The following is a 21,660-nucleotide window of genomic DNA, read 5'->3' as shown; positions in this document are numbered from 1 at the left end:
GTGTCTGTCTCTATCCCAGCCCACGCTCTCCAGTGGGAGTGGCTGTCCAGCGAGGGGGCCAGCCCCTTAACCCCCCCGCCAGCTTTGCCCCTCTCTTCCTGGATCTCACGTGTGCTGGATGGGTGCTGCATTCATATCCAGTACAGGCAACCACGCCCTGGCGTTCCATAATGTGTACTGGTTTTGTCACAACCGAACCCGGCCCATTCCATACTCTGTTCTGGTGATCGGATTTGCCAGAGGATGACATGAACTGATTCAGCCTGGTCTGCTCCTGACCCATGCCGAATGCATGCCAGTGGGAAACTTTCCATGGCCTATTCTGGGCTGTTTCCAATCATGCTTCTCGCGCTTACCTGCAGGGACTGTGTCCTGCCAGAGGAGTTGCCCAGGCTCCTCCATCAGAACCCCTCCCAATGCCAGATTTTGCGCTTGCCAGGGGGTTCTTGAGCCAACCCTACTCAGTTCACCTCCTGTCCTAGCAGGAACAGTGGCTTTTCCTGCTGGCTTTCACCCCATTCTGACTCTTGTTGTTGGATGTTTCAGCCCAGCCATGGCTCGTCCATACCCACATACAGCTCACACATGGCTCAGAAGGGGATTGAGACCCAGCCTAGTCAGTCCCACATCTACCCTGTTTCTCCATAACACCAGATGGTGCTGGGATCTGAACCGGCCTGGTGCATCCAATCCCAGCCCACACTAGTGCCTCGGGTGACTGCAACTGTTTTCTAGATAGAACGCAGCCCCCATTCCAGCACATACACCCCTTGGTGGGAACCTCATCCCAGCTGTGGCATCCCAGATTGGGACCGTTCCTAGCTGTAAATCACGCACCTGCACGTGGTTGCTCCAAGGACCATTAGGTGCCAGCCTGCTAGACAAGCCGGAGCTTATCTTTTACTTGATAGGTGTTCAAAGCTCAGCATTATTAAGGGATTGGAAGTTCTTCAAAGGAAGAGTTGCTGGTATTGGGAATCTTTAGGATTGACTCAGATCCCAGAAACAGTGGGGTCACTCTAGAGCTATCTCAGCAGCGATTCAGACGTCCAATACCCCAGAGCTCCCCGGCCGGGCGGCCAGCAGGCTCAGCCTGGCGCCAAATGGCACACTGGCCGCCCGGGCCCAGCCCGCCATGAGCCATGGGCACATGGCGGACTGGGTTCGGGATCCGAGCTAGACGTCCTCTCCCGCAGCCCTCGGCTCGCCTCTGGCAGCCGGAGGTGTAATCCTGCAGGCCCGAGGTTGCGCCCCTCCCCAATCCTGTTCACCACCCAATGAGGGTGGCAGGTGGGCCCCGGACATACCCAGTCACGGAGGCCTCCCCTCTCGGCGTACTCACCCCAGAAGGAAGCAGGCCCCGCACCCAGGCATGTCCGGGCCCAGCCCGCCATGAGCCATGGGCACATGGCGGACTGGGTTCGGGATCCGAGCTAGACGTCCTCTCCCGCAGCCCTCGGCTCGCCTCTCGGCTATGGGCTTTTACCTCTCCCACTACAGAGAGATGCATCTTTGTTATCTGTGGATCCTGTTCACCATCAGGCCTAGAAAATAATCGCAACGTAGCTCCCTTATGTATGGCACTTTAATAAACACCTGGGAATCATGAGAAGTGCTGTATTCTAGAGAGATTACAAATGGACGCATGGGGCCAATGTTGTAGCATAGAGATGCCTGTACCTCATATCTGGATGCTGATTTAAAGTTCTGGGTGCTCCTTTTGATCCAGCTTTCTGGTAACGTGCCGGGTAGTCAGAAGGTGATGGCCTGTGTATAAGGAAGATATCCATTCTCCGTTTCCCCCACCCCTATACTACCACCACTACTACCACCTGTCATTTGTCTCTTTTCTCTTCTTTGTCTCTCCTCTTTTCTTGTTATTCTTCCCTTCAAATAAATACATATTCTAATACACACATTATTGGTAGTGGATGTGTCACAGGGATAAAATACCTGGCTTGTCCTTTGACTTCTCTTTTGTTCCAAATCACTCGATTTCCAAAAACTTTAGATCCAGGATCCATAGTATATCCTGTAACTTATCTCCTACCAAAGTAGTAGGCATTCTGTTATAAGTTGGTCTTGAGGGTTTGGGTCCTCCATGTTGCTCACCCAATGTACTTTTCCTGTGGTTAATCTTTACCCACTTTCCTCACATTTCCCACTTTACCATCTAAGAGTGCTGTTTTGATGATATCCAAGGTCTCTATGTGTAGAATAATGTTGATGTCCTACTAACCCTTTGCTAGTTTCCTAATCATCTCATCTAGAATTTTTTCTATTATTTCTTTACTATGTACTTTTCTGTTGTGAATTTTATCCAAGTGTAACATAAATTTAGAAAAGCTTTTGAGTAATAATTTTGTAGCCCAGGGAATTTTCAGAAAGTAAACCCAGGACCTAGATCTAAAAGCAAATAACAATAAGAAGTGACCCATTCTGAATGCCTTTAGTCAGTGTCCACCCAAAGGTTAACAGCTGACATGACCTTTAACATCGTGTAATAGTTTTGAATGACTTTAATTACTTAATTTAATTATTTAATAGATGGAACTAATGGAATATCTACTGTTTATTTTCACAGTTCCAATTCTCATTAGAACATAAGTTTTTTGTTTATCTTTATATCTCCTCCCTCAAGCCCTAAGCCTCTGTGTGAAAATTCATACAGAAAATACCACCTGCTTATTAAAGCAATTATGGTAGGATTTCAACAAATGAGTGTATAGGAATGATATATAGGTAATCATGCATGATTTTTTTGACATTTTCTATAGAATTTCAAAATAAAAAGTGAGGAAGAAAATGCTTAATTGAAATAGTTAAGCAATCTAAGTAGGCTTGGTACTTAATATATGGCACATAGAAACTGTTTTATTTTTGTTTTTATAATGTTTTTTTCTAAGATTAGATCCTAAATAAGTATTAAGTCAATGATAGAGAATCAGGAAAGTCTCTATTTAAACTTATACCTTGGACAATATTTTGTAGATTCTTTAATTTTGTTCACCACATTTTTATTTTGGCACCTGCTTTGTTCTGAGCATTGCAGTAGCTGCTGGAAATAAAAAGGTAAATGTCTTGCTGGGTGTTATAATGAGACACCTTGGAAAATATTAGTCCTGGCTTAGGCTGATAAAAATGGCTTTTCTGAGTGCTTCCTGTGGTGGTCATGAGAAAGTACCACTTCAGTCAACTTCAGGAGAGATTTTCTACCTGGGGCTTTGTTGCATCTTGATGTTGTCGTCAAAAAAGCCAGAACAAAGAAACTCAGACCACATCTAGCTCTTCTTGTTAAATAATGCTGTTAAAAGGAATATTCATTCTCCCCACTTTGTATTATACATGTCAAATAAAAATAAAAGTAAAAATAAGGTGTTTGACTTTTAACAAACTATCAAAATAGCAAGCAATACAAATACCCTCTTCTTGCTGCCCTCATTGCTGTGTTTTTCCCTGGGGCTCAGGATGTCATTGTAAGCGTGTTACATATGCCAGGGGTATTTTTAATTTTTTTTTTTTGCTAGTGGGTATTACGGAGAAGAAAAGGACAAGGGAGAGCTCAGCCTTGCTAAGGTCATTAACCTTAAAACCTGGTAGTTTTAGAGGCTTTTTAAAAAACCTACCATTTTACAGTAAGGGGATCTTGTGAGCCAGACCACAATTAGGCATACAGGCTATTTCCATCAAAAGAGTCACTTGATATGGAAATTTTGCTAGAAATATTTTAGTGTTGCTTTGAGCAAAGATAGATGATGACCACAGGCCATACAGCTCTGTGCAATGGCTTTTTTGATGTGCTAGCATGGCTAAGCTGCTGCCTGCAGTTATTTAATGAACCGCAAATCCAAGTGCTGCTGCGAAGGGATTTTGCAGATGTGCTTAAAGGACCTCAGCAGTGGACTTTAGGTATGGAGATCATCCTGGATAGTCTGAGTGGCCTGACTGTGTTAGCTGGAAGGCCCTATAACAGGGACTGCAGCTTCTCAAGAGGGACAACAAATTCCGCTAGAGAACGACTTTAACCATACCTGTAGTACTGTGATTTTCCCTTTCTGACTGCGTTGTGAGTTTACTAAGTCAACCTTCTACAGCTGTGTAAGCCAATTCCGGTGTATTCATCTGCTGCTATCACAAAATGCCACAGACTGAGTAGCTTAGACCAACAGGAATTTATTATCTTGCAGTTCTAGAGGCTAGAAATCCAAATACACGGTGCCAGCAGGGTTCTTGCTGGGGGATGCGATGGAGAATTGTCCCAGGCCTCTCATCTACCTGTGGGTTGCCTCCGTGTCTGCATGGGTCATCTCTACATGCTGTTTCTTTGTGTCTAGGTGTCTCTCTGCATCCAAGTTTCCCCTTTTCATTTAAAAAAAAAAAAACACTGATCATATTGTCCTCATTTTAACCTGATCACTCTGTAAAGACCTTGTATCCAACTAAAGTCATGTTCTGAGGCATTTCAGGTTAGGGCTCCCACATATTATTGGTGGACGATGTATTTTAACCCGTCACACTTGTTTTCTGGGCCCAGGTACTCCCTGGAATGTACCCTAACAGTATTGTTTGGTCACATTCCCTAAAGCAGTTTACCAGGAGCATCGATTTCTCCAGGTGGCACTTTCCACGCCTCCGGGGACTGTGAATCATCCTCTGATGTGGAGATGTTTACATCTGGGTATAAGCACAATTAAATTGTTCAGCTTAAGAATTTATCACAGTCACATCACTAAATTACGACTGCTGTAATCCAGAGATATTTTAGCCAACTGGACTTTATGGGTTATTTAGTACCTGGCTCTACTACCTGCAGCTGCTTCACACCTAAAAAGATGAATAACTTGACAAGATGATAAGTGGTGTTGTGGAATTGGGGATTTGGACAAAGGGACCATAAGAGTGGGAGCTTGGAAAGAAGCTAGCTAGGTCATGTACAGAGTATGGGGATTAGTGAAGGCATTGCATGTACAGAATGTCTGCTATGTATTACACACTTGCTTATTGCCAAGTTTATGTTATCTGATTGATCCCCACTGCATTCTTAAATGAATTTTGGATGATTGCGTCTTAAGATAACCTGTCTAGTGGAGATAGGCAAAAATTCAGACATAGTCTTCACTCCCAATAGATTCAGTAACTGTTTCTTTATTTACTAATATTTCTTTTAAACTCCAAAAGCAACACTGATGGTGCTTTTATGGCAGTTTACAGATATTGCAGAGTGATAAAGTTAAATTGCACAGATGCATTTTCCCAGCAGAGATGGGGCAAGACAACATTGTGCTTTCTCATTTTAGTTCTCTTATTACATCAGCAAGTGTCCTTTTTATGGTCTGTTTACTACCATATGTTTTGCATTTTTGTGCATTTTGTTGGGGATAATTTGCTTAAAATGACCTCCAAGCAAAGCACTGAACTGCCATCCAGTGTTCCTAAGGACAGGAAGGCTGGGATGGATCTCACAGAGGAAGTACATGCATCATAGTAGGATCGTTATGATTAGCAACAACTAACTGTATATTTTAAACTAGCTGGTAAGGAGACTTTTGAATATTCCAGGCACAATGAAATAACACATGTTTCACTGATGGATATATCAACTACCCTGATCAGATCATACTACACTTGATCTTAGTCAACAGGCCGAGAAGTGATTGCCCTGATCAGATCATAACACATTGTATACATGCATTGCAATGTCACATTGCTCAAAATGAATATCCATAATTATTGTGTGTTGACTAATAATATACATTTTAAGTGATTTTTAAATGAAATATAATATACATGTTAGATAAGCATTCAGATGTGAGCTGTATTGTTATTTGCTATGACTTTATGTTAGTGAATCAATTCTATATATTAAATAAAGTATCTTTAAATAGAATCACATATAAAATTAGGTTATGTGTTGATCAATTGACGGCAGTTTCCAAGAGGTCTGTGGGAACATAGGAGCACTGGCATCTTATTCAGTGACAACCTTGTAGGATACAGTTACTGCAAATAATGAGAATCAAATGTGTCCATATAGGGCCCTAAAGGCTGCCCTTTGTTACCACATTTTGAAGGTTGGAAATAGCAACTGCAGAGTCAGTTCCTCTGCTTACCTGCTGCAGGAAGGAAGGAGACCGTAGCCTGAAAGCCTTTGGAGGTGCCATGTTCGTCTGATTGGAAGCTGATGAGCATGACTCCAGAGGAACTCAGCACAGGGCTGGGCACATCATAGCCACACATCCGAGCTGGTTCAAGCCCAGGCCAGGTGAGATGTCAGCAAGAACCCAATAACAGTAGATAGAAAAAGAAAAATGTGTCCTTGAGTAATTGTTGAGAAATAAGCTTTCCTGATGAATGTCATAATTCTTTTTCAAAATAGAAAGGTAGCCTGCTTCTTTTAAATATGCATTTAATAATTTAGTTATTTTGTCTCCTAAACATCCCAAATGGAAACACCTATAACAGAACTGATTCCAACTTATGTCAGTGGAACTTTCCCCTTCTGACTTCTGATTCATGGTGTTCCTTCTCATTCAAATGGTTCTTTGATATTCATTTTCTGTGTTCCTGCCCAAACCATAAGGGGAATTCAAAAAATTCATGGAAAATGCACATCATCTTTTAGTTCAATTTTCACTAGCTTTTGAAACCCCTCATAGAACAGGGAGTGGTAACAAAACCCTTTGAAGGATGAGGAGGGTACACAGGAAGGTAAAAAAATTGAGCAAGCTGTTTTGAATTCTCAAGACTAGGTTTAGATGCAAACCAGTGGAAGCTAGGGCTCCAAGGGAACACAAACCTATTTCCTCCTTCCCTTCTACATCTTTGTGTACTGTCACATAGTCAGAAGTGCAATCTCCATTTTCTTCTATCTCCAGGCTCTGAAATGAAAGCTGAGAAGACTCAAAGTTACATCCAGAATAAACAATATCTGACTTAGAGAAGTGAAATAGGGCTTGGTCAACTTGTTCTGGAATGACACCTTGTTAGTGGCATATTTAGTAGTTAGGTAGAGATGCTTTGTCACAGGCTCAAACCTTCTAAAACATATAAATTATTAAAATATGGGTTGAATGTGTAGTTATCTGACTTCTCTCACAGCCATAACAGACAAGGAGAGCCACCCCCATGGAAACTTTTCTCGTTAAAAATGACTAGGCTTTGGATGATGCTGCCTGGCTAGTGATATAGGCATGCTTCTCTGGACATCTTTGTGTTGTACCCTGGTTCCTGATATTTCATCTTGAACCCTAATTCTCCTGAGTCAAAACTGAAAGCGTACATATTTAGAATGTCTTATTCTACCTGGCAGGATACATATTGTTTCTGATCAAATGTAAAATGAGTATCATCTGAGCTGCCCAGAGCACTTGGAAAGTGAGCTCAGAGTCAGTGCGGTGAACTTTGAGAATTCATGAATGTGCATGAAAATGGAAATCCCGGTATGGTTTACAGGAAGCTGATTTTGAATACTAAGGTTAAATGTAAATCTCAGCAAAATTCTTTAGTAGATTATGAAATATATGAAAAATAAAACTCTGGAAAAGAAATGTGACCATTTTACATCAACCTGGGTTCAAAAATGAATAAATCATGAGAAACCTATTTCCATCATTTCTATAATCATGATATTCAGTGTAGCATAATAGCCCAATTTATGCCTGAGAGTTTCACCTTTTCCTCATCTTGAGAATGTGTTTATTTCTTCCCTTCTCATATTATTTTCTGTATAGGAGACTTGTTTTTGTCAGGTGTTTGTACATGGGGAGCAGAATAGAGGAGGAGCAAATAAAATGATGTTTAAGCACAGTGGCAGCACAGGTCAAGAGAGTGTTAAATCAGAATAGGTAGGAGAAAAAGCCAGAGAGATTGGAGTTGGGACGAAGATGGAGGGGAATTTGAGGAGCCTGGCCCCCCAGCAAGGGACAGAGGACTTTGTGAATAGGACAACACTGAGGCAAATGATCTTTAATGGTATGGAAAGAGAAAGCAGATGTTGGAGATACCATTTGTTAGTTATGTTAATCCCTTACTGGGATATTTGCTGGAAATGGCTCCTTTTCTCTGCAAGTCAAAATGGTATGTATATTGGTATGACTTGTAACACCAGCTTCAAAATTACCAGGTAGGCCCTGCAAGAGGATGGTGTGGCACTTTCAGATTTCACCTGAACATTTCCTTTTCCTGCTCCCAGAAATAGGCTCATTCCTAAGTTTTTATCCTCCAGCACTAATCTTCATCTTGTTTTGCTTTGTCTCTGGGTTTCAGAAATTTTAGAAGCTATCTATGCTTTACTCTGTTGGTTTCTCCCACTTGTGCATAAATTTATGTGATATTGTTCCTGTATCGAGATTCTGGTCCAATGCAATACTTCAGGCAGCAGCAATCCCAGCTGATCTCAGTTATCCAGTCTAATTATTCTGTTTCTCGGTTTGTTTTATTGAGTGCTAGAATTAGGACTTAATGATTTATTTAAAATAGTTTTAAAAATTTATGATAAATCCAAATTGTCAGTTGCAACTTTTTAATTTTATTGTACATTTTAAATTAAAAGCTCCATTCTCAGGGCTAAGACCCATATCGATTTGTTTCTCTTACATCCCAAATCTCATCTGCTTCAAATGTATAAGAGCTTTGAGATTTTACTTTCCTTAAATCCTTTCCACCTCTCCCCTTGCCCTGCTGCTTTATTTTCTATGTTGCTTTCTCTTCTTCCTAGACCATCTGACTTTCAATGATTAATTAAGCAAAAAGACTTATAAGTAGTTGCCTAAGTCCAATCATACTTCGATTGCAGTCTTATGTTCAACTGCCAAGATGATGGTACTCAACCACTCTACATTTCCAATTAATGGACAAATGGCTACTAATTCTTGCAATCCAATATGGAATAACCGCTCCCCCTACATTGATATTCAAAGCTTTCAAAATTTGACGTCAGCCTCACTTCCCATTATCCCTACCCCAAGATGCCTCTGGCTCTGGTTATCCAGCATTTCCCCTTGCTTTGCATTACTTCCTCTTCATTACTGGCTCTTTTTTTGTTGTTGTCGTTAAAGACTTATTTATTTTTATTGGAAAGGTGGATATACAGAGAGGAGGACAGACAGGAAGATCTTCCGTCTGATGGTTCACTCCCCAAGCAACCGCAATGGCTGGAGCTATGCCAATCCAAAGCCAGGAGCTAGGAGCTCTTCCGGGTCTCCCACGCGGGTGCAGGGTCCCAAGGTTTGGACCATCCTTGACTGCTTTCCCAGGCCACACGCAGGGAGCTGAATGGGAAACGGGGCTGCCAGGATTAGAACTGGCGCCCTTATGGGATCCCAGCGCACTCAAAGCGAGGATTTTAACCGCTATGTTATCACACCAGGCCCACTGGCTCTTTTCTTTGTAGGTTTAATGATTTTTGCCGTGGTTACTATTGAGTTTTGCCAGCCATTGCTTATGCCATAATATTCTATTAGTAGTTTAATGAAGAAGGGAGAAATTCCTGTTTATAGGTGGAAGTAGAGCCTGATCAAAATCATCAGGTACAAAGATTAGGGCAACACTTTTTTGGTTCTGTTGTTGCTTTTTATGCTCTCCCCCTCTCCCCCCCCATCCCCCCCACCCCCCCGCTCAACCACAACAAGAAGTGTAGAGTTCAAGTACCAAGTACCATCTAGTGGTCATATTTGACAATTTCATGGGAAAATAAGCCAGGTCATTTTTCAAATATTTATTGAGAGCCTCATGTCCTAGGTACTAGGTATCAAAAATATGATTTTAAAAGCCTGCCATATGATGCTTGTGTTAGCTGTTCTGTAGACATCTTATGACTAAGTAAGGGTAATCAGAGTCAGTACCTTAATTAGATGATGTTGGGGAGCTTGGAAAATCCAGTTACAGTCAGCCATGTCACTGTAGTTTTCTGGATAGTGAAGACTCTGTATGATACCCTCTTCAAAGAGAACAGTTAAGGAATTGCAACCTGAATCTGAAATACAAGGATAAAGGGCAGACATCTGGTACCACCACAATAAAGAATTCTCACTTTTCTCCCCTGTCTCCTACAAATAACTCATGAACTGAATATTTAGACAGAGCCAAGAAGGAAGAAATTTGAGCACTCCTTTTCAGGAACTCTTTAGGTCCTCTTAACTCCTTTGGATGATGAGTGTTAGGACTGTGGAAGGAGAGACTGCGCCTGCTCGCTGGCTGTCCCTCATGATTTCCTTTCTACTGTAGAGTTTCCCAGGCTTCGGAGCAAGCTCCCTTGCGCCTCACCTGCTTCCTGTGGACCCTAAACTTCTACCTAAGACCTGGATACCGTGTGATAAAAGTCAATGATTTTACCAGGAATGTAGTTTGGTTTCAGCGCTTTGTAGGTTATGTTAAACCCGGCAGCATAATCGGTGGCATCAGAGATAAACTCCAGCCTCATGGAATTGGAACCCACAAGAATGGATGAAGCAAGTCTTTCTCCACAGAGTTTGCCTGCAACACAGAGAGAGTGTTGTTCAGCATTTAGAAAGCATTACCCATTAGTTTCTCAACCTTGCCACTATTGATATTTTGGAACAGAACATTCTTTGTGTTCGTTCTGCCCTGTGCCTTAAGTTGGGTGTTTAGTAGCACTGCTGACCTCTACCACAAACACTCCTTCTAGTTGTGACAGCCAACTTTGATTCCAGCAACATTGTCCCTCCCAATCCCAGCCCCAGTCATGAAAACCTAAAGTGCTTAGAAAATATTGCCAGTTGTCCCCTGGAGGCAAAAGCGCCTCCAGTGGAGGATCACAGAAATGCTACAACATATCTTGTTTAAGTAATTTTTGTCACCTCATGGTTTATCTACTTCTCTTCTGAGCTTGATGAAGCATGTAAAAGTCATTTCTATGCCTTGGAAAGCAGCATTTGGAATTGGGGGTACTAGCAGTGGCCAGCAGGCTCTGAAATGCATGTGGATTTTACTCCTAGCTTAATTCCTACTCCGGCAAGTGGGTTTGGAAACTGGGTTTGATGGGAAGCAGTTGCAGCAAATGAAATGTTCTGTGGCCTTTCAGCCATCCACAGGCTCAGACTGAGTTCCTTCTCTCTCCCTATTCTGGATCTCAAAGTTGAAATCAGCCGGTGAGTGGTTTAGGGATGCCTCAGTGCCAGACATATTGCAGCTGGCTCTCATTAAGCCACGTAGCACTAGCTTCCATTGGACAGTGTGAAAATCCACTCACCTATGAGTCTGTCTTCTAAAGAATATATTGACAGGTAATTATGCTCACAAGACTCTACATCCAGGCGGGAAAAATTGAGCAACACATGCATTGCCTGTGGTACCAACAGGGTCCAGACACACAGTCTGCAGGAAAACACATTGAAAGGATGTCATTTCTAGGTAGAAATTAATGATGCCAATCCAGTTAATAGGTACAGCCAGCCTGGAGGTGGGCATAAGGGTGTCAGAGGGGGCTACTCACTGTTTGCTTTCATAATACAGGAGGAGGCTTTCTGGGAAGTGCAGTTCGCCTTCAGAGCCACTGACTACGCCATGCTGCTCACTGCACTGGGCTGGGAAGGAAGGGATAACAGTGATGGCTCACAACCGTGAGCCTTCCTTCTAAAAGCTGTGCAGGTGCTTCCACCTTCTAGTTCTTTCCAGATTGTAGTCTACTGTTCTTCATGACATTTTCTCCTCTCTTAGCCTCTGCAATGCAGTATGCTTCTTTGTTCCTTTAAAAGCCCCCTTACCCTTAAACTTGATAATCTATATATGTTTTCTTCTTAACTCATCTTTCTCTGATCCCATAATGTTCTGTAATACAGACACTTCCTAGGTTCTGTCTTTAATCCTCATCTTCCCTCTCTACATGAGCCCCCTGATTAGTTTCATTCATACTCATTTTCTCTACTTCCCTGATTCAAACATTGTTTTACAATGTTTTTCTAGCTCTCTTCCCTGAAACTTAGCATGTTTCACAAAACATTTTCTGGGTCAGCAAAACTGTTTCCATTTCTGATTTTATTACTTCTTGGTTTCTCATGTTCAAAACATCTGTACTATGCTTGGGCCCACCACCACCACCACTTACAATATTCATTGAATTGGCTACCAAGTCTTAATTTTTCTTCTTTCTAGTTTCTTCTGTTTCATTCTTTGGGCAAAATGTTGGTTCAGCCCTTTGTTTCTTATTTCTTGAATTAATATATATGTATACTTACCTATGTTTGGTATATACTAATATGTAATGTGATTTTTAAAGTCCAGCTTTAATCTATTATCTAATTAATTAACTTTCTATTCTTCAAAATCCAAACTTTTGAAGTGACTCTTGAAGTTTTAATAATTTTATCTCAAGTTATCTTTTGCTGCTTTTCCCTCAGTAGATTGCATTACACCTCTGTGCCTCAGCTGGTTTGCCTAACTTGTCTCCGTTTCATTCCAGATTTGCCTGTCTCCATCTGTTAATATGTATTCTTCGGTGAGGATGACTTCTTGGATAGGAATTTTTTTAGCCCATCAACCATTTCTGTTGGGCAAAATTTTCTTCCTTCAAAGCTCAGCTTAAAAGATGTATATGCTCCAAAACTCTTACTGATTTACTGATGTTTCTTTTCAGCTTGGAAGCAGCCACCCCTCCTCTGAGCTCTCAGAGTACTACTTTCATTTATTGTTCTTTGGGGAGGATTTTGTAGGCTCAAAGAACAACTGAAGATTTGGACTGAAGACATCTAAGAGACCATCTATTACAAACTTTTTTTTTCAAACTTTTTTCTTTACAGATTAGGAAACTAAGATCCAGAGATAGGATATAACAGGGTGAATTTATTGTAGAGCTGCAACATAACACTGAGGGTGAGTTCCTTGTATAAGTTTAAGGCAAGATATATGGCTTGTAAACTTCCCCTTTTCCTTCAAGTGTCTAATTTAGAGAAGGGGTTTAACACATCTTTGCTGATTTGAGATGTGACTTTGGACTAATGGGAAATGAAATAAGGGATGGGGGAGGAGGCACTCCATGTCTCTTGCTGAGAATGGAATTGCCCAGTTAGTGAGGTCTGTGGGTGCTCCAAATGATAGTTTTACTCATGGTAAGCATGAAGAACTCTTGCAGAGGAGGAAGATTGCTGATTTTGAAAGGACCTGACATTCATAAATGATGGATGTCAATTCATGAGCCTGGTGCAACAGGTTGCAAGGAATACCCACCTTTGGTGCTCTTTTTCTTATTTCCTGGGGGAAAAAAACGAAAGATGTGATTCAATGCTTGTGATCTTTTAAGCAGTATTTCAAGTAGTTAGCATGTCTTTGTCCTAACTCCTGAGACTTTTAGGTTAATATACAACCAATGAAAATCTAACCTATACAGTGAACAGAAGGGATAAACTGATGATGCAGAAATGGAGTCCTGGTGTTTTAAGGAGATGGCATGATTCTCTTTACTGATCTGCAAACAAATTAATAAAACTAATCAATAAATGGTGATTAACTTGGAAGTTACACAGAAATAAAAAGGTTGGTCTACATGGAATAAAGGCTAAAGATGGAAATAACTTGCCCACAACCACAAGACCATTTTGTTCATAGCTACAACTTGAACTGAGGGCTCAGATACCTGTCACAGGACCATACACTTAGAAATAAACTCAAGTTCTTACTGAACTAACTTGAATTAGTTTCATGTTTTGGGAATGGACAGAATCCTTTGTTGAATCTGGAAACCACCAGTTAGAAAAATTAAACTGAGTTTGGATGCAGAACTGAAATTGTGTTCAGCTGGCTAGGCAATCTAGTAGACAGATGTATGAAGATCCTGGCCCGTTCTGACTCATTGTGCTCGAATTAATGCTGGGGCATCTCAGCCATGGTACTATTGAAAATGTGGATGGACTCATTCTTTGTGTGCTGGACTGTCATGTGCATTATAAGATGCTTGGAAGTATCAGTGGCCCTTCTCTAGTGGATGCCAATGGACCCCTAATCCTGGTGGTGATGCTGTTCCCTATATGGCAGAACAGTCCCTGGTTGATAATGGCCTACTATAGCCTGATTATTCTTGCCAGAACAGAGTGATGCGTGGTAAAAACATATCATCCTCAAGGATAGTTTCAATTAAAGGCTGATTTGACCAAATAGAATGGATAGATTAAATTTTTTTTCATTGACTGTTTGCATGTAGTATATACCCTAGTTCACTGTTGTTTTCAAGTCCCCATGTGCTACTCCAAGAACAAATGAGTGGAGTGTGTCTGCTCTCTGGCCTGACTTGCCTACACTGCCGGTGCCCTCTCTTAGCCCAGCCAAAATGGCAGGTTCTTTATTGAATGCCAGTTCATTACCAGTTCGGATGTGTTCATAGATCCAGGGAAGCACTTTACTGAGATCTGTGAAGATCCCAGGGGATCCTTGCTTATTTTCCAGTGCATTGTTTCTCCAGCCTCGACCACAGCCCAATCCCCAGGAAGTCACACCAGCCATAGTCCAGATGCCTCTGTTACTCTGGCACATGAGTGAACCCCCTGAATCTCCCTGCAGGGAGGGAAAAACCTCTGTTACCATGCGTGTGAGTTTCTGTGCCCCAGAGTGCTTACTCTTTCCCCATAAGGACACTGGATGAGAGTGGCGTTTCCTCACTGTCAGTAATCTAAGCCAAATGCAATTTCAATATGACTCTTGAATACCATAGAAGAGCATCAGTTTTACCCATTCTAACTCCATTCTAGGTCTAGGTTGAAGCAGCAGACTTGTTTCCTTTCCCTTTCTCATGCTATAGCCACAAAGTCAGATAAATTGTACCCCACAATTATATTGACGTCAGGTCCTAGTCAGCAGGAAAAATGGAGGAAAAGTAAAGTTCCCAACAGTCGCAACACAGAAATGTCTAAATAGGTAATAGCCACCTATCATTGGGATGGTAGAACCCGGAGCTTATTCTTGCTGCTTCTTGGAATTATCTTTGTTACCTGCCTGTTCTGTTGGAAAAACCAGAAGACCCACTTTGTATTCACACTCATTGCTAAAAATAGACTATTGAAACTGCCCCTTTCTTTTGATGTGACATCTTATATCTGACCCTTCTCTCCAGATTCCTGTAATAGTTGGAAGAAGCCTTCTTTTTTTTTCATTTTTCTCTAAATTTAAAAAAATACGTTTTAGCTCACACAAATAAGGGAGAACATTTGTCTTTCTGGGTCTGGCTTATTTCGTTCAACACAGTGTCCTCCAGTTACTTCAAACAGAGAATTTTGCTGCAAATGGTAGAATTTCATTCTTTTTTATAGATGATTAAAATCCACTGTGTATGTTCTTTGTCTTCTTAATGCATTCATCTGTTAGTGGACATCGTGATTGATTCCAAATTGTGGCTATAGAGAGCAAAGCTGCTATAGATTAGACATGGTTGTACAGGTATCTCTGATACATATTGCTTAAGTCTCTTGGGTACACACCCAGTAGTAGGACTGCTGGGTCATTAGGCAGGTATATTTCCAGTTGAAGCAGCTTTTTTACTCCTTCACCTAATGTCCAAGTCAAGGGAAGTCCAACCTGTGGCCCACCAGCTCTGATGTTTCCACCTACCTGGCATGCATCTCTCCCCCCTTCAGGGAAGCCTGTGCAGAGAAAGGTCTTCCCACTAAAGGGCCTCTTTAGGGTTAGCAGAGCTGCCACACACTTCTCTTGGCTCAAAATTGGCAGTTTCACTTCCTGCAAGACTTGCGAGAAGACACCATCTGGAAAAAAGACAAAAACCTAGCAAGGTGAACCTTTCTGAGTCAAAGTTACCCCATTGAAGTTGATGTCTTTGCGAAGGATCTGAATTTCTTTTTAGTATTTATTTGCTTATTTATTTGAGAGACAGAGAGGGCCCCCATCTATTGGTTTACTCCCCAGATACCCAGAAGTGCAGCTAGGTCAGGATGGAACTGGGAGCTGGAAACTCAGTCTAGGTCTCCCAGGAGGGTAGTGGAGACCTACTGGAGCCATTACTTGATAACTCCCAGAGTCTACACTAGCAAGAAACTAAAGTCAAGAGCCAGAGCTAGGTGTTGAATTGTGGCGTTTCAGTGTGGGAAACAGGTATTTTAAGCAGCATTTCAAGTGCTGGCCCAAATGTCTACCCCAAGATTGAGTTCCTAACTGAAACATGACATTTTCTAGCTTTAGAAATACTTTGTTGAATTGTTTTTTTAAATGATTAAAATTTTTATTTTCTGGGCCCGGTGCAATAGTCTATTGGCTAAAGCCCTCACCTTGCACAAGCCAGGTGCTGATTTATGTCCTGGCGGTCCCACTTCCATTCCAGCTCCCTGCTTGTGGCCTGGGAAAGCTGTCAAGGATGGCCCAAAGCCTTGGGATCCTGCACCTGCCTGGGAGACCCGAAAGAGCCTCTAGGCTCCTGGCTTCTGATTGACTCAGCTCCAGGCACTGTGGCCACTTGGGAAGTGAATCAGTGGACAAAAGATCTTCCTCTCTGTCTCTATGTATATCTGACTTTCCAATAAAAATAAATAGATCTTTTTAAAAATTGTTTTGCCGATTACTCATCAGAAAGTTTTAACCTTTCATTAAAGGAAATGTTAGAGAAGTTCTTACCTTCAGTCAAGCGGCCCCAACCTGCAGTTGTACAAACAAGTCCAGTTTCAAATCTCTTCCCTGGTTTTGGAAGACACAGGGGCCCCACAAACTGGCCTGAAGAAAAAAATAAAAGCAGGGATTGTCCACTTCTCAAGGAGAGCATACCATTAGACACTCACCAGTTGAAATCCAGGTGGTCCCCCAAAGACCATGTCAGAATTGTCATATTTCTTTGTGATACCTCCTGCGATCATGTCTCAGAAAAGGATCCTTTTCTGACTCTACCCGATACCATACCCAGAACCACAAGCCGAAAAAAGCTTGAGGTGGGCCACCCTCCAGTTAAATCTATGTTTCAAGCCTCATGACCTAACAAATGAGCCTATGAGGTGTGCATAATACTGCAGGGAAGTACCATGAGTTTGAGGTTACTTAGAATATGGGATGGGCAATGCAGGGTGAGTCTCTACTGTTTACCAAACTGGAAGGTTCCAGCCATCTTCAAAAGAGCAATATCATAGTCCATTGGTTTCCCAGTGGAGAAATGTGGGTGTATAATGACAGTTTTGATCCTGAAGGTTTGCTCTTCTGGCTCTTTCTGGCTCAAGTCATGCTCTCCAGCAGTAACATTCAAGTTTGCCCCAATGTTTCTGTGAAGAAGAAGCCATACAAGGAATGGTTTCATGGGAGCTCTTGGTACCATGTTAACGATAGAGAAAAGGCCCTCTTCAAAATGCTATAAAGCTGCTGAGCAGACGAAGGAGGCAGACTGAGTATCATCTCACAATGCCACCCCATCTGTGTCTTGAGCAGGGTACTTCCACCTAAAGCAATACTCCTGACAGGCCCATGATTTAACAGTGTCATTACTGAGGGTTCTTTCTCCAGGGACTAGGCTTTCCCTACCTGCTTGTAATACAGTGAGCTGCTGTGATCACCCACTGAGAGGAGATGATGGTTCCTCCGCAGATGTGCTTCTGCCCTTGTTTCAGAGACACCTGAATAACAAGACCTTAAATGGGAACAGGTTAATGCCCTGGGATTCCTCCAAACCTGGTGACAGGACATATTCTGAAAAACAGACACCTTATTCATAAATATTAGGAATCATGGACTATGCAGGGGCAAAACTCAGTCTTTACAGCTCATACAGAAAAAAGGGCTAGCACCAATATATTCTCAACCCTGGTCCAGATGAGCAGTAGTTAACTGTAGATAATTTAATACAAGTATTGGCATGGGGATAAAACTGTTGGCCCAGATCTGTGGCTCTAACAATATGAATATGAAAAAAATATTTATGAATGAAGATAAAGGATTGTAAGATAGAGTCCAGTTGAAGAAGTTTGGAAACAGGGAAGGTGAGGGCTAGGGAGACTTTCAACATGTTCTGCTCCCTTCAAGCCACTGAGGGAAGAATCTTGCACCAACCATTCTCATATTCATAACTATTGGAACTCTACAAATTATTTTTTTTAAAGATTTTATTATTATTGGCAAGCCGGATATATAGAGAGGAGAAGAGACAGAGAGGAAGATCTTCCATCCAATGATTCACTCCCCAAGTGAGCCGCAACGGGCCAATGCGTGCCAATCCGATGCCGGGACCAGGAACCTCTTCCGGGTCTCCCATGTGGGTGCAGGGCCCAAAGCTTTGGGCCGTCCCTGACTGCTTTCCCAGGCCACAAGCAGGGAGCTGGATGGGAAGTGGAACTGCCGGGATTAGAACCGGTGCCCATATGGGATCCCGGGGCGTTCAAGGCGAGGACTTTAGCCGCTAGGCCATGCCGCCGGGCCCTCTACAAATTATTTTTAAGATCTGTTTGTTTGGGCTTGGTGGCGTGGCCTGGTGGCTAAGGTCCTTGCCTTGATCCCATATGGCTGCTGGTTCTAATCCCGGCAGCTCCACTTCCTCTCTATCTCTCCTCCTCTCAGTATATCTGACTTTGTAATAAAAATAAAGTAAATCTTTAAAAAAAAAATCTGTTTGTTTATTTGAAAGAGTGTTATGGGGGATACATATATACAGGGGGAGATAGATAGATAGATCAGTTATCTTCTATATTTTGATACATTCTCCAAGTAGTTACTTAAGCCAGGTCAAAGCGAGGAACCAGGAACTCCATCCAGATATCCCACATGAGTGATAGGAGACCAAGAACTTGAGCCATTTTCTGCTGCCTTTCCGGGTGATTTTCAAGGTGTGTGAACAGGAAGCTGGATCAGAAGTGGAGCAGCTGGGACTCCAGCAGAGTATAGGGTGTGGTTGTCACCAGCAGTAACTTAAGCCCTGTACTGCAATGCCAGTCCCCTGTGGTCTTCTTTAACTATAACAATATAAATTATATCTTTAATAACTGTATTAGATATCAATTATTTTTTAAATTGTAAATTCAAAATTTTTATTTTTAGAATTCTGAAGTATGATGTTTGTGGTAGCGGCTTAAAGTTTGGGATGGAATATTCAGTTTTCTGAAGTGAGTCAGTAGTGCATGAAACTACAGTGAATACACCTATTCTGGAACTCAGCTGATGTACATCGTGCAGGGCTTGGATCTTTGCAGAAACTCATGAGGTTTCTGCTATGGTGCAGAGGTAGGCAGAAGGGAGCACTAACTAGTAGCATGTGATTCTAGAGATCTGATCCTGAGATATCTTGTAGCCACCCAGCAGAGAATGTCACTCAGGGATACTCACCTGCCAGGGATAGGAACCCTTTTCCACTTGGCTTCCCCCGACTATGCGACTGAAAATGTTAAAGTTATTCCAGAATCGTGTCCTAACTTGACGCTGCCCACAGTTGGGAGCTGCAAAAAAGATAGGACAAGCATTGTGTGATTAAATGGTTTCTAGGTCTGAGGGGTGCAGAAAACACTTCTGAACAAGAAAACAAACAAAAAAGTAGGACACGGAGCATGTAGAAAATCAGCCAGTTATCATGATTTGCCATGGTTTGAAATACAAGCAATTTACAGTTGCTTTGTTCTTGTCATGAGAAACAAATACATCATAAAGAGATATACTTTTCTGAGATGAAGATGAAGGGCTTCGTGGGCAGATCTCTGCTGAGGTATGCTGAATGAAGCCCCATTTTGATTCTTAGCTCCCTGGCACCTGAAACGCTCCTCACAGCACTGTAGTCACCCTATGACATTGATCACGTGTTATTCTGCGTATTTCTTCTCTTTGTTTCTTTTTTTAAAAAAAGATTTAGTTTTGTTTGAAGGGCAGTATTCTAGAGAGAGAAGGTAAGAGAGACATGCACAAAGAGAGAGATCTTTTGTTTGTTGGCCCACTCCCCAAATGGCTGCAACTTCCAGAACTGAACTGGTTTGAAGCTGGGTGTCAGATACTTCTTCCAGGTCTCCCACATGGGTACAGGGGCACAGTCACTTGGGCCATCCTGTGCTACTTTCCCAGGGCATAAGCAGGGAGCTGGGTAAGGAAGTGGAACACTATGGGATGCTGGCAGCACAGGTGGAGGATTAGCCTGTATGCCATGGTGCCAGCCCCAATTTTGGCTATTTCCAACACAGTAAGACTGAACTTCTCAAAGGTAGGAAGTTAACCTCTGAAATATGTAAATCCACAATATCTAGCACAATTCCTGATTCATAAAAGTCGCTCAGCTTATACTTTGCTTTTATTGCGATTTTCTGCGTATTTTTTCTACTCTATCTGTGAAACTGAGCCTGAAACCACAGTCTGTGATGGCTGAAATTCAGACAGCAATAAATCTGCTAGGATTTAATTCTCTGAGGGGGTAGTCACACATTGTTCAGGAAGGGGAAAGAAGAGAAAAAGCATCCAGTGATAGGACAGTGGATTGTCAGATAATGGAAGAGAGAATTCTTTTTATGAAAAAAATTTTCTCCCTGAAAAAATTTACATGTGCGTACTTTACCTCAACTGTTTTTTTTTTTTTTTACTACCTACCTGAGAGATAGGCTAGAATAAAAATTTCGACAGCAGACAGGATAGCAATTGAGCTTTCCTGTAAGTTATTCTTGAAAAGTTAGATTGATGAACATTTTTCTTGATAATATATCCTTAAGAGTGAAATATGCAACACTCCTTAAAATTACATCTTATTTAATCCCCATTCTATTCCTGTGAATGAAACACATTATCCTGCGCATTACAGCTGAGAAGACTAAGAGACTTACAGGCAATTAGTGGCAGAGCATGAATGTAACAGTAAGTTGTCTTTTTCTTTCTTTTTTTTTTTTAGTTCTAAACCCCGTGCAGGATTAATATTGGATCAAAGGCTTGTTTTCTAACTGTTTGACTTGAATGAGTCATAAATCCCTCAGACACACAATTTACTGTTTCCTGAAGTCACTGAAGCAAAGACAGAAAGCATGTTGATGCTTAGGTCTGGCACAAGCCTGACTGTGGAGAAGCTGGCCAAAAACCGTTTCCAGCTGATGATGATCAAGGGGGAATGCCTATTTGTAATACACTGCAATGACCATGTTTTATATTTCCCAGCATGGTAATTTTTTAAAGGATTACAATTGCTTCCAAATCCATGCTAATTTCCAGAACCAGGCCCATGAAAGAAGATGGGATATTTTTTGTAATTCCATTTGCCGTAGTGAAACTAAATGTAAAAGTGTTAGAACCAGTCCATGAATGTTTTACCCAATTTCAAATATGGAATGTGGGAAGGAAGTCCTAAGTAATTACTTGGAAAAAGAAGAATTGATTTCCAAAATGTATTTTCCCTCCAGTTTCTCCAAAAGAATTTGGAGTGTGGTTGTAATGCCTATTGCTAGCAAAGGTTATTCTTTCAGACAAAGGAATTAGTACAGTTCATCTGGAACTTACCTTGGGGGAGAGAAAGAGTAGCAAATTCAGCTTGGTCCAAATAGATCACTCCTAGCACTAAAACCAGCTTGTTCATACTTACAGGCATTTTCAGACTTAGTTGTTAGGCTAAAAGGAACAAAAATAGAGAACCTTGGGAGACCAAAAACAAGCCAATTTAAAATAAGTTTATTCATTAACCAAGACTTGAGGCATTCAACCGTGTACTTATTATGATGGTTGTGAGTGTGGTTTCTTGCCAAGATCTTTTGCAAGATGTGGAGATTTAACCACAGAAGCAGC

The 21,660-nt window shown here is 41.8% G+C and overlaps 1 protein-coding gene across 2 annotated transcripts; it reads right to left on the bottom strand.

The window, feature by feature from the left end:
• Nucleotides 1-4,157: 4,157 nt before the first annotated feature.
• Nucleotides 4,158-21,534, bottom strand: OVCH2 (ovochymase 2). 2 transcript variants are annotated; one of them, XM_004590120.2, is made up of 16 exons: nucleotides 21,379-21,534; nucleotides 19,246-19,355; nucleotides 17,455-17,546; nucleotides 17,026-17,198; nucleotides 16,567-16,662; nucleotides 15,553-15,704; nucleotides 14,313-14,502; nucleotides 13,183-13,206; nucleotides 11,453-11,543; nucleotides 11,210-11,334; nucleotides 10,333-10,473; nucleotides 9,843-9,973; nucleotides 6,797-6,890; nucleotides 6,111-6,242; nucleotides 4,594-4,674; nucleotides 4,158-4,359 (listed from the first exon to the last, which is right to left on the bottom strand). In XM_004590120.2, exons 1-16 carry the CDS (start codon nucleotides 21,464-21,466, stop codon nucleotides 4,331-4,333), a joined length of 1,749 nt encoding a protein of 582 aa, XP_004590177.2. In that variant the 5' UTR covers nucleotides 21,467-21,534; the 3' UTR covers nucleotides 4,158-4,330. The 2 variants fall into 2 exon arrangements, with proteins under 2 accessions (XP_004590177.2, XP_058519419.1); XM_058663436.1 differs by lacking the exon at nucleotides 10,333-10,473.
• Between the last annotated feature and the right edge of the window lie 126 nt (nucleotides 21,535-21,660).

Source organism: Ochotona princeps, chromosome 4 (genome assembly GCF_030435755.1).
Source record: "Ochotona princeps isolate mOchPri1 chromosome 4, mOchPri1.hap1, whole genome shotgun sequence".
Taxonomy (NCBI): Eukaryota; Metazoa; Chordata; class Mammalia; order Lagomorpha; family Ochotonidae; genus Ochotona; species Ochotona princeps.
This window is presented reverse-complemented; position numbering and strand designations above follow the sequence as displayed.

Excerpts from the sequence above, each read along its gene's own strand:
- OVCH2 (XM_004590120.2), bottom strand. The coding sequence starts at position 21,466 with ATGCCTGTAAGTATGAACAAGCTGGTTTTAGTGCTAGGAGTGATCTAT. Across the intron at positions 14,503-15,552 it reads GGGGGAGAGATGCATGCCAG|GGAGATTCAGGGGGTTCACT; the intron begins GTAGGTGGAAAC and ends CCCTCCCTGCAG. Across the intron at positions 9,974-10,332 it reads GAAACCAAACTACATTCCTG|ATTCAGGTTGCAATTCCTTA; the intron begins GTAAAATCATTG and ends CTTGTATTTCAG.